General features: G+C 39.9%; 2 protein-coding genes across 7 annotated transcripts; both read right to left on the bottom strand.

Moving 5' to 3' along the window:
• Window positions 1-251: 251 nt before the first annotated feature.
• Window positions 252-4126, bottom strand: LOC122874694 (kelch-like protein 1). 5 transcript variants are annotated; one of them, XM_044192905.1, is made up of 8 exons: window positions 3188-4126; window positions 2898-3082; window positions 2615-2779; window positions 2477-2531; window positions 2115-2293; window positions 1840-1994; window positions 1534-1691; window positions 252-861 (listed from the first exon to the last, which is right to left on the bottom strand). In XM_044192905.1, exons 1-8 carry the CDS (start codon window positions 3314-3316, stop codon window positions 679-681), a joined length of 1209 nt encoding a protein of 402 aa, XP_044048840.1. In that variant the 5' UTR covers window positions 3317-4126; the 3' UTR covers window positions 252-678. The 5 variants fall into 5 exon arrangements, with proteins under 5 accessions (XP_044048840.1, XP_044048841.1, XP_044048836.1 ...); XM_044192906.1 differs by having other exon boundaries at window positions 2636-2779; XM_044192901.1 differs by having other exon boundaries at window positions 2428-2779.
• A 285-nt stretch (window positions 4127-4411) lies between these two features.
• Window positions 4412-12625, bottom strand: chkb (choline kinase beta). 2 transcript variants are annotated; one of them, XM_044192896.1, is made up of 11 exons: window positions 12006-12625; window positions 11070-11178; window positions 10750-10863; window positions 10337-10470; window positions 10145-10270; window positions 8583-8641; window positions 7564-7651; window positions 7287-7395; window positions 6070-6170; window positions 5853-5934; window positions 4412-5703 (listed from the first exon to the last, which is right to left on the bottom strand). In XM_044192896.1, exons 1-11 carry the CDS (start codon window positions 12515-12517, stop codon window positions 5647-5649), a joined length of 1491 nt encoding a protein of 496 aa, XP_044048831.1. In that variant the 5' UTR covers window positions 12518-12625; the 3' UTR covers window positions 4412-5646. The 2 variants fall into 2 exon arrangements, with proteins under 2 accessions (XP_044048831.1, XP_044048832.1); XM_044192897.1 differs by having other exon boundaries at window positions 10145-10249.
• Between the last annotated feature and the right edge of the window lie 701 nt (window positions 12626-13326).

Below are 13326 nucleotides of genomic sequence, written 5' to 3'. Positions count from 1 at the left end.
CTCTCTACCTCATCCTCTCTCACCCATGACATGCTTCTTTTTGTTACAAGACACCAAACATAGACAGAGCCTAATGAGCCTTGAGGTCTCTGCTATGTAACTGAATCTGCTGCAGTGCTGTGTTAGGAAGTAACTGAGAGCAATGTGACCAGCAATGTGATTTCCTTTTCAGTGACTGAGAGTGCAAGCAGTATTTAACTGTGATAATGAAAAATATGTGTGATAAGAATAACAGCATACAACCTTCAGATTATTATCAGCAGATTCAAGCGTCATGACTTTGCTTCGATTAGAGGGTTAGAAAATGGGACCTAATGGTGTTTATCAAGAGAAGATAGAAAGCAAAATGTTGTTTTGGACAAACAGTCATGGACTGGGTCTTACATTTCAGGATACCTTATGTACGTAGATCCTTATTCACAAATAATCTTTATTAACCTAGAAAAATCCCATTGAGATTTTGTACAGCAGAAATTATATGTATACAGAATATACAGGTACACAACAGTCTAATAAGTACCAATGTCCAAAGAGAATCGTAGTTCAAAGCAATTGTAATTTATAATTCACCCAGGGAGTTTATCTCCTTATGTTTGGGAAAGACTTGAGCACTATTACATTCAGCCACAAAAACAATCACAAAATATGTACAGTATAGCAAAGAAGCTAACTATAACATTAAAAGTTAAGATAAAAGATAGCTTCATAGCGGGTGGAGATGGGTAGAGGAGGAAGAACTCTCAGGGAGAGAGTTTGGAGATCCATCCTTGCAACAGTGTTGTGCTCTATACTTGGCATCAGGACCTGGTCACCTACAACTGTCCCCTGTCCTGCAAATGCCACTTTCTCAGCCCTGTGCGCCTAAAAAGAAAAAAGGATAAAACAGATTTTGACTTTAGTTAAAGGTTCTGTATATGAGATACTGAACATTGATATAGCAGCAAACAACAATTTGCTATGTAAAGATATAGTGGAGTAACAGCAACCTGCGCAGAGAATGACGTCACACGCCCTCTGTGTGTGTTGTCATCCAAGCTTGTCGGTTCTTTGTTTTGGTAGCCTGTCCAGCCGCATGTGCATGTTAGTGCATGTGAGGTCCTTCCTGTGAAACTGTTGGCTTAGAGGAGAGCGATATAACGGCTGTTTCTTTTCTCATCTAACGTGGTAAATTAAGGATTTATTTCAATCAAACCAGAGTTGGTGATTGTTGGAACAGTGGAAAGACTGACAAAGACTGTTTTGGTGAGTTTTATTTTGTATCTGTCTAGTTTGAATGAAGTGTGTTTTACGATAATCTGCAAGGTAAAATTACTGTTTTTCTCAATGGAGTCTGGTGGGCCATAGCACCCATGTATTTTGGTCTGAGATGCTGGTGGTCTAGTATGACATTTAGTGGCAGTAAATGTCGCATACAGCTCCTTTAAAAATATTAGGCATGAATATGAAAGATGTCACACATAACTCAGCTATATCTAAATGTGAGGAAGAAGTGATGTTTCTTTTTAACAACACAGTCTCTTGTTAGATTCTTACCTGTCCCCATCTCTTTGACTGCACACAGAATGATGTCACCACATTCTCTGAGTTGTTTGTACCAATCACAAGCAACCTGTCAGTGGCACCCAGGAAGTAAAGAGTAGGGAGGTCTGCATCTACTCTGGTAAGGGTGGGAAGCAGTTCAGACCAGCAGTCTAATAGACAGAGAAAATACAGAAGCACAGTTTTTCATACAATCAGATTAGCATGTTAAGGAATTGTGTAAACTGTAAGTACAAGTTTTCTGGGCTGTAAAAAAAACACATTCCTCTTGCCAAACAGGGCTATGCTGTTGTGCCTTACCTTTCCCCGTGTTGTACTGCAGCAGCAGTTTTTCTCCAGTCCTCTGGATGCTCCCCAACACATAGAGACAGTGTCCAAGGCTAGTGGCAAGGGGCACGTCATGGGACAAGGACATGGTGAACTGGAAGTCAGTGAGCGGCAGTGAGGAAACAAACCTAAGGCAGAGATTCTATTCAGTCACTAATACACCAACAAATAATTGAAGGAATCTGAAAGGGAAATATATCAATTAGAAAAGAATATAACAATTTCTCAGGGTCATCCCTAAAACCTACCAGCTGGAAGACAGTGACAAAGAGGACACAAACCTCCATGCGTCGTCCCATGGATCATAGCGTTCCACGGCTGTATAGAGAGCCGTGCTGGAGTCCGGAGTCACCAGTGAGTCTAAGTACCAGCCTCCCACAGCGTAAATGCAGTCTTCACAGGCCACTGCACTGAAGTGCCTTCTGTGCTGTGGATGCAACAGAGGTGACAGTTTTCATTAGTGTTATACAAATGACTGAGGAAGGAAAGACAAGAGAAGTTTTATTTTGGCTAAGACAGACTGGTCATCAGCTTGATTCACAAGCTAGAAGACTGTCTCACCTTAAGCAGAGGAGCTGTGGTGACCCATGTATGAGTAAAGGGATTATACCTGAAGGAAGCCATCTTGAACTCCCAGCCTCTCTTGACACGCTGCCGGTAGCCTCCTATAATGTACAGGTAGTTATACAGGACCACTGTAGTGAAACACCACTTATCAGCCCTGAAAGGAAGCTCTGTAACTGGATACCAATCTCCACTGTCCTCTGACCCTTTCAGGGTGAAGATATGTCGGGCACGTTCTGTTTCTGGATCATTCCAAGATGTCAGGTTCTCTTTCCTAAGGCTGCAGAGACGTTGGTGTCCTTGTGTCCTCAGGTGGACAACTATGTCCTTCTCTTCATCGTTCAGACACCTGAGGTATGAATCAGTTTTAGGGACAAGAACATGTAGCAAACTCAGTCCTTGTAGCAAATCCTGAGTACAGTTCAAAGATTTCATGTCATGTAGTTATACAGTTAAGTGTTGCATACTTGATGAGGTCAGGCAGCTCCAGCAGGTTTCTACTCAGGTAGGTGAACACAGTCATCTTCAGCTCCACACAACAGATCTCCTGAGCCAGACTCAGGTAGGACAAACTGTTACCTGGGCTGAGTTCATCTGCCAGGACTGACAGGCACTTTGAGAGGAAGGCCTCAGCCAGGAGATAGCTGCTGACCTCCAGAGTCAGAAAGGGAGGAAGCATATTACAGCACAACATTTGCAAAGGAAAGCATGAGATGTCCAATGGGATAAATAGACATGGAGATATAAGTGTGCACACCTGGATATGTGTGCCCAACTCCTCCTGAGGGACTTTAAATTTATTGTAGAAGGCGAACTCAAGGAGATTGTAGAAGACTGAGGAGGACACATGGTCCAGGTGGATGAGGCTCTCTGAGGTCTCTCTCATTCTGGACTGGGACAAAGCTCGGAAGTACTCGCTGCACTCTGAGAGTCTCCCAAGGTCCACCTTAAAAATGAATTATTAAACCAAAATTCCAGCGGCCTCCAGTTAGTTTTTGATTAACCTGTATGGTTGGGAGCATTGTTTTGTTTTTTTACTTACATGGAATGCACATGTGCTGGTTTGAACTGTAACCATGGTTTCATCTCCATCTCCAAGGTGATATGTACGGAGTGCCTCATTGGTTTTCCACTCCTCTGAGTCTGCTTTGCATGTTCCTCTGTCTGTGATACCTGGGGATGCTATCCAATTGCTGACTACTGGAAAAGCTCCCCAAAGTCTTGTAAGACCATATTTCAGCCATAAGCTTATCCACTCAAAGAGTATCATAAAACATCTCATGAGAGGATTCATCTCACTGACAGTGTTGTTGTTTAGTCTGTTATAACTGTCTGTGCCATGTTATTTGATTGTTAAAATTCTAAAGATGCCTCTCACACCTCTCACACCTCTCACACATTCAGAATGGCACTGTAAGGCCTTCAAATAAGGCAAGACAAGCATTCCAACTGAATTCCAACTGCAATGGAAAAATAGGACAGACCAGTCAGTTTAGTCCATGTTCCACCGGCTCGTCTCCTTTTCCCTGCTGCAGTTCTCACAGTCATGTGCACTTTTATAGCAAAAATAGCTAATCAGCTAAGAGCAAAGATTTAAGACAACATGCAGGCATAAACAGCATGTTAAAGAAAACAGCGCAGTGCAACGCAAGGCTACATCTTCAACTTCAGATTTCCTTTTTGTTCTGCAACAGATCTAGTCGATTCAGAAGTGTCCCTCAATCTTTGAGCAGTGTGCATTTTTTTTGACTGGTCTATTCTCGGCACATGGAGGCGGGACAACAGTCAACCCTCTGGGATGAAACATGGTCTCCTTCACTCTGCTCTAGACGTCATCATGGGGCACTCGAGTTACGTAGCAGTTATGTGACAGTAATATGAGTAACTTTGTATTTCACAAAATGTAGCAATACATTTGTTAAAATATATTTTAAGACAGATACAGAGTTAATGAAAAGAAAAACAGGTTTATTGACACAGGTTCTAAGCACATATGTTTATTAGCTTTTGAATGATATTTTTAGTAGTGCAAAGAAGACCAACATAATACAGAGAAGTCTTCACATAATTTACTGTGCTGGGACAATGATGCTTTAAAAACAACAGCTACAGGTAGTTAATGAGGCACAGTTAAGCTTCTAGCTTTTTCTCATGAATAAACTGATGCCATATGTGTAAAACAAGGATATCAAGACCATAATTGACGTCAGTACATTAAGTCAAATACAGGAGACAGTCTAAAAAAACAGGAGAATCATAAAAGGAAAAAGGAAATGTTAAAACCCTACTTCACATTCAAATAAGCTAAAGGGAAAGTCATGATCTAACACAGATTTCAATTATTGTTGGATCTAATTTAGAGCATACATGTGCCAGACAGACATTTAAGTTACATAGGTAAGAATATTACAGGTTAGATATTCCAAGTTATGATTTGTGGCAAAAAACAAAACAAAACCTAAGAACAGAAAAAGCTCTGAATAATATTGTCAGCATAGAATGATACATAGATGACAAATAAGACGGTGTAGATGACAGATGGTAATACAAGCTAACTTAAATACGGGCTGGCAGTTAAAAGTGCAGCAGAAATGTACAGTTAAGAGATCCAATATTACTGACTTAAATGCCTTACACTTTGTAACTGTTCAAATGGTTTAACAATAATTAACAGTATTGTTGACGTGTATAAAATAGCCCTTGTGTAATAATTTGCTGAATGTATGTAAGTTTTTAACTTAACTTTACTGGACCTTTAAAAAAGAACCCCAATGCAGAATGAACATGAGAAGAAAGAAATGAGGTAGAATGACTAAAAACAGATATACAAAAGCCTTCAATGCTTTTGAAATTACTATTACATTAAAATTTACTGTCTGAAATTAAAATACATTAATTCTCTGGCAAACCACATTGGCCATTACAATAGCTGAACATCACACTGACTGAGTCCCTTAAATGATATACAACAACATTCAGTGCTACAGAGCTATACCTGCTCTAACAAAATTTCACACTATGGGGATAGGTGCTTCAATAAATGATGCCTGCACTGTGTTCAAATGTAAATGTCTACATTCCATAAGCAGTGCTGCATAGGACTGCAGTTTCAATAAACACATAGCTGAAAAAAGAAACTCAACAGAGAAACATGAGCTTGAAGAATGATGAAGGACAGATAGCTGAGACGTTGTATTCTGATTAACATGGTGGAAATCAGGAGAAGAGCTTTTTTTGCTTGTAATAGGCATCAAAACGACACTGGGCATAGTCCTGCAAAACAATATGGTTTACTATGAGGCGAGGTTTACTAAAATTCAACATTAAATACATGTGTGACAAACATTATTGCATGTATTGAAATAAATGTAGTATGCAGCTGGTGTCTGCATCAGACTGTAAAAGAGAAAAACTCTCCTTACCATGTATCCAAACTCAATCTTGGATAGCTTTGCTTGAATGATGGACCACAGCCCCCAGAGGAAGTGTGATGCTAATGCATACCTACAAATCAAAACAAAAATGATGATGACAAAACAAAACCAGGGCTCTGGTGATTCTGCTATAACATTTAATCATGCATATTCACCACTGTTCTAAATCGTTCTATGTAACACCATATACAACATCATGTCTTACCTGTTAGCTTCAATTATCATGTCCTCTTCAATCTGTGTCTGGTCCATGGTAATGTCTGAGTATCTTCTCTGTTCTGCCAAATAACCTCTGATAAAATGAAGCTGCAATAAAAAAAGCAAAATGAATTGTGACATGTTTAATAAATGTAGTAAAATTATCATTTGTTGGTAATTTGCTACATCCTTATTTGTTTATGCACTTCGTATTATATAATGACTATAGGAAAATAATCCCTAAATTTGTTTTAGTTTTGTTCCATTCCATTGAATATTTTTGTTTTTTCATGTTTGGTTATCTTTAAAAGGTAGTGATTTAAGTTTCAACAATAGGTATAAAAAAAACTCAAGAAAGACCTCCAATGTCTAATTATCAAATAAATTACTTAAGTGCACAGAAAGAGAAATTATGGTTTAAACAATGGACCCAACAAGCAGACAATAAATGTTTAGTGTGTTGTATTGACATATCTGAGGGCAGAGCCCTCTAAGGGGAAAAAATTCATTAACAATTCGATTGATTTCCCACGTGTGACAGCATTTGATATAAGCCCTCTCTTGAACTCAAAAATGCATTAACAAGTTTTACCACTAGATGGCACTGTGTAACCAGAACACTTAGATCTTGGGTTTAAACATCAGCACTGTAGTATATAGTATCTGTCTATAAAAATATTTAATCAACTCTATATCCAAATATAAATTATCAGAGTTATACTAAAATTAGGAATATTTATATGCTCTTTTGATAGTTAAAATCATAGATGCTGCATGACTATAAATATTGAGGAAAAACCCCAATGCCATTTTGCCTAATGTATTTAATGCTTCTAATTAAGTAAGTAATTAAGTAATTGCAGGTTTTGTCTTTCATCAAAAGGATAACCTCCACTTACACTATTTGACCTTTTCTCTAATCTTAAGCATACACTTAGAATTAAACTAAGTTTAAAATTTTATGCTTGATTTTGACTTTTCTTAATATTCCTCTGTAAGTATTTAATTTGAGGTTTCCAGTTTTCTAGTACTCTTATGTCTTTTAACTTTGATACTTATAATTACATTTTACCATTACAATGCAGTGTGGCAATTATTTGCCAAGCATAAGCGTAAGTATTGAAGCCATTCTGTTTAAATTTTATTCTTGTGAGCCTCTATTAAGAGCAAGGATTGGGTCACAGAAAGGTAGACAGTCTTTAGCTGTAAGGTGTTTAGACTGACCTGCTGTTCTCTGGTGGGATAGTTCTCTGGAGTGGCTTTGTAGAAGGGCCACTGGTTATAGGTGTAGTCATACATCCACTCACAGAAATGGTTCCCAAAGTCAAAACCCCTTCACAAAAGAAAATATAATAGCATTCATATTAATACACAGGGGCACAATCTAAAATTGGAGCTCAAACCACTGATTTCTAAACAAAAGGTACCAATACTGTTGATGTGACTCACTGGATATGCTGAAAAACTAAACCAATCCCTTTATGAAGAGTTCACATATTACCTGTAATTGTAACTGCTGTACTCAAAGTCTATCAGCATGAGTCTATCTGTTGAGTTGTGGTCCCTGTCTTCCAGCATCAGAATATTACCTGCAGCAGCAAAACAAGGAGTGAGAAAAGGTTTAGACCAGAGGACAGTTTAGCTTAACAAAATGGAAAAGTGGTATTTCTGTTATAATGACATGTATCTGAACTATTCATACTGGTCACCACACACAGGTGGTCTGGTGAGTGGTCCTTGTGTGTGTATATGTATAAAGGTACTTTTGTTCTGGGGTCTGACCCCTTAATTCCAATTATGGTCAATCTTTACGCTACACCATACAATGATATATGACATCTGTGTGCTTCCAACTTTGTGGCAACAGTTTGACGAAGACTCTTTTCTGTTTCACCCTGACATCACGTCCCAATGCACAAAGCCAGGTCCATAAAGAAGTGTGTGGAAGAACTTGACTGGCCTGTACAGAGCCCTGACCTCAACCCCATCTAACACCTTTGGGATGAGTTGGAGTGCCGACTGCGAGCCAGGCCTTATCACCCAAATTTAGCACCAAACTTTGCTAATGCTCTTGTGGCTGAAGGGAGCAAATCCCTGCAGCCAGGTTCCAAAATCTTGTGGAAAGCTTCCCAGAAGAGCAGAGACTGTTATAGCACCATAATAATGCACATGATTTTGGAATGAGATATATCGTTGTAATCACATACATCATGGGTATAATGTTCAGGTGGCCACATACTTTTAGTATGTAAGTTCATTTTAGGAGATTACCTGTTCTGTGACACAGTCCCCTTAATTAGAAACCTAAATCTCTGAATGCCACCTCATCTACTGCAGAGGCTAATTTTCACTCACAGGATGAAGTGTATGAATGTGAGCTGTCCCTATTAATAACCACACCCTAGCATTCCTTTGTCTTATGTTATATACTGCTCTCCTAAGCAATGTGACAGTGAAGCCAGAGGGTTGATCAATTGGCCCAAATTAGAGGTGTGACGATAACGAAGGATAAGTATTTACCTTCCTGGACGTCATTGTGGCAGAACACAACTGGCGATGGAGTCGCTGCCAGCAATGCACTGTTGTGGAGACAAGAGCCAGATGAACAGAGTAGGTGATGAAAGAAAAAGGGAGAGGCCAGAAAGAGCTTGTCAGTGTTGCATATGCAGGTAGTGTAACTCACACATTATTATTACTCATTTATGAGAAATTAAGCCCAAAGAAAAGAAGTGAAAATGCCATGTCATGTCAATGAGCAATACATAAGATTAACTGTATTTAATGTAACTATCCATATTTTAGTGTGGTTATTTATACTGGACAGTAGGTATATATGGAGGTATCATAGGTAATATATACCAAGCAATTCAAAGCATCTACATATGAACCCAGTCAGATTACCCAATATGTTCTTAGTGTGTATGATTTTATGATCCAGAATTGCTCATTGAACAAGTGGCAAAACTGGTGTTCAACTCTCTAGAAGCTTTGGAGTATATAACTGAAATCTGAAATATACTGGGAGGATAATTCCTGAAAGTGGAAAGAAAAATAATCAAACCCTAGATGTCACTGATAGACTGAACTGCCTGGAGCAAGCTAAGAACATAGTACCTTGAAATCTTATATCTGTGTAAAGACATGTTATCAACACAGATACGTTTGAGGACTTCAAATGACTGCAGCAGAAGTCCAGGGGATTGTCATGCAGTGGCTGTTACATCTTAGTCTGCTTCATTGTGAAACTGGTACATATCTACAAGATAACAAATGTGTTCATAGATAAAGACAATAAACACTGGGCTGATTCTCTACCGGCAGCTGAGGTCAGACTGCCAGCAGGAGCCAGCAGTAAAGTCATGGAGGGACTGGAACAAAGGTCAGCCATTAGACTGGAAACAAAAATACAGCTAGTCCTGTCCCTACAATTATGTAAGATAATGTATAATGTGTGTGTGTAACAAATCAAAACTATAACCCTTAAAGCCTTATTCATGTAACATGCAATCTTTTCATATCAATATACATTTGCTGTCCCACGTTGGGTTTCAGAATCCACATGCTGGCAGGGTTACTTTGTAGTCTCATCGGCAAACAAAAGGGTCTGCACACACACCATTTAACCGCTTAATTGCTCTCCCATGTTCCTCTCGCCATCTGGGACATGATGATTAATCAAACGTTCTTGAGGTTTTTGGTGGTGGCCCTGAAATGTGAGTAGTTGTACAGGCTAAACTGCCACTCTGCCTAAAGTCTAGATGGAAATAACAGTAGGTAATATGAGATGGTGCTGACTAAACAACATCTAGTTGGCACTTGGTTAGGCAATAGTGATTGCATCATCGTTCTGCTTTGCCTTTGGCTTCAAAGTAATTTTGAAACTGACCAGAAAGCTCTGGATCAGGAGGGTTTTTCTTTGCACTTTCTCACTTACACTGGTGGGTACTGGAAGGAGGGGAGAGGGGATGCTAGAGGTTTTCTCCTTAACCCTACCTACCACAGCTTTAAGGCTTTATGTATGTAAAGCCACTCCATACACAATATACAGTATTTGGCCATTTGAGGCTTGTCCCCCAACTCACCGGAGGCTCTCCAGCTCAGCAGGCAGGTCCAACTTCATCAGCTTCTTGTACTTCTTCACATGTGCTTCACGTACAAAATTAAGCTTCATCACTTGACCCATGTATCTAAAAAGGAAAAAAAACAAACTACATTTAATTATTAAAAAACAGTTAGTTTTAGTAGAAGAAAGAGTGGTATCAAGGTGTCCTTACTTGTCAATGGTCCCAAACAGCCACTTAGGCTCTTTGTTAAAGGGCATAAGCATTTCATGAAAACGTGCCAACTTGGTGGCAATCTCAGCTGAGACGGCCGGATCTGAGAGTTGATCTGTGTGCATGCGGGTATTCTGAGAAAACAGAGACACAAAGACATGACTACTCATACAAATGCTTCCTTTTAAATTAGAAGCTACCTAGGTCAAGTAAGTGGTCCTTTTAGGACCTTTAAATCTGCACAAAAATTATGGTGTTATATAAGCAACTAAATAGTATTGTTCAGTATTTCTAAAGAGAAATTATTTTTTGTAATCACTGCACAAAACATTCTACACATGACCCTGAATGTTGAATGCTTTAGTCAATAAACAATAACTGTTTTTATCATACATTGTATGTGTGCATCATACCGGAAGGTACTGTTCTAAGCGTCCCTCAGGGAATATGCCGTAAAGTTTTGGCCCAAGAGTTCGTTCTGCCAGGATGGCAAACATCACACTCTCCAACACCAGGGAGTCCACTCCCTGCGTCACAGAAAGACAGACAGTCAGACACAGTTTGATGGTGTTTTTGGTTTGGTTCATACTGCCATGTGAAGGACAAAGACACTGCTACAGTAGATTGACTGAAACAATGGTAAAGAATTTTCTCTCCATGATAATTATATATGTGCAGCCACACACATTCATGGACAAATAACTTCATGAGAACCCCTACTAGACAGACCAACCTGTAAGATGGCACCATAGACTCTGAGGAGCACCTGGCGAGGTTCCTCTCCCACAGAATGCACATGGTCAGGCAAACTACACAGGTATAGCAGATTACTCAGTCCACCACTGGAAAACAAAAACACTAGTCTTATCACATCTGAGCAAAGTGAACATGACCCCACAGAATCTAGTCATACATATTAGTCAGACAACACCAGTAGATTTTACTTAGAATGCTTTTATGTTGTGTTTACCCTTGCTGGCCATGACATCTGCCAATGTATATTGGCAAAGCCAACTTCAAACAGTACAAAATAGGTTTAGTTTAGCATCTCAACACACACATACAGACAAAACTGTCTGTTGTAAATAGTGTTCAGCTTGGATGGTTAAGTTGAGGGCTCCTTACAGAAATAAATGGTAATCCTATAGTGTTAGAGGGATGCAGAATGGATATCACAACAAATATGGCATTTAGAACATTTCAATAGCAGCAACAATACCATAAGACTTCTTAAGGAGTCCACAGGAAAATCTGAGGAGTCATCAGGTACTTCTGTTACACAAAATTATATATTTTTCTAATTTAGCTTTTTTTCCCTTGTGATATACAAGATACATTCACCTCTTTATGACTATAAATCCTTCAAATGAAACAATCCAAGAAAGAAAATCACCCTTCGGTTCAACTGCTCACAACTCATGTCCACACTAAGGACATAACAACTTGCGGTGATCAAAGCAGACATTATTTAAAATGATCCCAAGCCAAACGATGAAAAGTATTAGTTACAGTGAGCTAAGTGAATGATGGTCAATATAAAGTCATTATTGGAGACAATGGACACACAATAGTGGTCCCCACACATTAATGTGTAAAATGACTAAATCCTTCTAGATAATGATAATGCCATTCTAGTGATTTTATCCTCAGTACAGTCGACATTATTTACCTGACGATGCTGATTTGAAAATCATCCTCTTTGATGGTCTTCCACGACCCTGAGAGAAAATCTCGGCACCAAGCAAACGCCCTGCCCCTGGTGTCCCGGTCGACCTCCTCGGTTCTCCCATCCCGGAAGGACTCTGCCTCAGAGTCGTCATCACAGTTGGCCCCAAACAGAGGACTCGGGGTCCTCAACTTTCTCTCGTTAACGATAAGCGTGCTTTCCACTCGTTTCTTCTCCACCGGAGGACCCGTGTCTTCTGTTGTGACAACAGGAATGTTACTGAAAAGCCCCGACCCCGGTTTATCTGCTCTGCCCAGGCCATCCTCACCAGAACTGCTGCTGGTCACATTTCGACTCGACTGCATCGTGAGTTTCCGGGCAAAAAGTAAAGGAAGACCGGTGTGAAATGTCGGTCTGAAACGGCAGGAGGGACTCGCTGACAAACGCAGTTCTCCGGTAACGTTAAAGCTACTTAACCGGAAGAGCCAAACATGGTTGGCCGGTCTGAATCGCATGGGGGGCGATTGATAGCAACTATTAATGTATATATTCAGATGACTGTTTCACTTCCACGCACGCGCAGCGACCTGTGCTTTGGACTGTTCCAAACAGGCGTATTCAACGTCCAATCACAATTAATTTCCGCGTTCACATGCTAAGCTCATTGGTCGTTGCTGGATGGTAAATTTACACGTCAGATCAGAGCAGGCAAACGTCACTTTCCTGTCTTCAGAACGACCACGCCCCCTATTGAGTGAAAACAAGCGCTGTAAAGAGCCAATTGAAAAAACTGTTAACACCATGCCTAAAAGCTGCTGCGTCGCATTTTGCACGTCAAACAAAACAAAAACACCCTGTTTACAATTTCTTTTTCCCCCCCAAAGAGCGAAGGACAGTAAAAAGATCTGTGGCATCAGGCCATCTACAGAGACGATGAAAATGGTCAACTGTGGGACCCGGCCATTCAGTACGTGCACATCTGTGGCAAACACTTCATCACAGGTTAGTTAATGATGTTACTGAGTAAATGGCATGTGTGCCGATTGTGCCTGCAGATCAAAGCGAATCAGAAAAGAGTCTTACTGATGGTGTGACTAAAGTTTTTACTGTGAAAAAATATGGCCCTACCATAAAACACATGCTTTTAGAATGGAGTTTGGTTCAACAGTCTGTCCACTTGAAAGACCAGGCAGCAGAGGGTATTTTAACGTTAATAGTTAAGGAAGTGGGGCTAAAACTGACCTGTTTTCTACTTCTCGGCTCATAGTAAAAGGTTGCGTATTATGCACAAACGGCTATCAAAATAGAGACAGTGGTCGCTTCG

The sequence above is a fragment of the Siniperca chuatsi genome, linkage group LG4, assembly GCF_020085105.1.
Source record: "Siniperca chuatsi isolate FFG_IHB_CAS linkage group LG4, ASM2008510v1, whole genome shotgun sequence".
NCBI classification, from domain to species: domain Eukaryota; kingdom Metazoa; phylum Chordata; class Actinopteri; order Centrarchiformes; family Sinipercidae; genus Siniperca; species Siniperca chuatsi.
This window is presented reverse-complemented; position numbering and strand designations above follow the sequence as displayed.

What these genes read in the sequence shown, in the direction of transcription:
- chkb (XM_044192896.1), bottom strand. Translation starts at nt 12,517, where the DNA reads ATGCGATTCAGACCGGCCAACCATGTTTGGCTCTTCCGGTTAAGTAGC. An exon ending in GCTTAGAACAGTACCTTCCG is followed by an intron (nt 10,471 to 10,749) that starts GTATGATGCACA and finishes CTGTTTTCTCAG; the next exon opens with AATACCCGCATGCACACAGA. An exon ending in CTGTTTGGGACCATTGACAA is followed by an intron (nt 10,271 to 10,336) that starts GTAAGGACACCT and finishes AATTAAATGTAG; the next exon opens with TTTGTTTTTTTTCCTTTTTA.
- LOC122874694 (XM_044192901.1), bottom strand. Translation starts at nt 3,316, where the DNA reads ATGAGAGAGACCTCAGAGAGCCTCATCCACCTGGACCATGTGTCCTCC. An exon ending in AGTTGGGCACACATATCCAG is followed by an intron (nt 3,083 to 3,187) that starts GTGTGCACACTT and finishes CTGACTCTGGAG; the next exon opens with GTCAGCAGCTATCTCCTGGC. An exon ending in GCAGTACAACACGGGGAAAG is followed by an intron (nt 1,692 to 1,839) that starts GTAAGGCACAAC and finishes TCTGTCTATTAG; the next exon opens with ACTGCTGGTCTGAACTGCTT.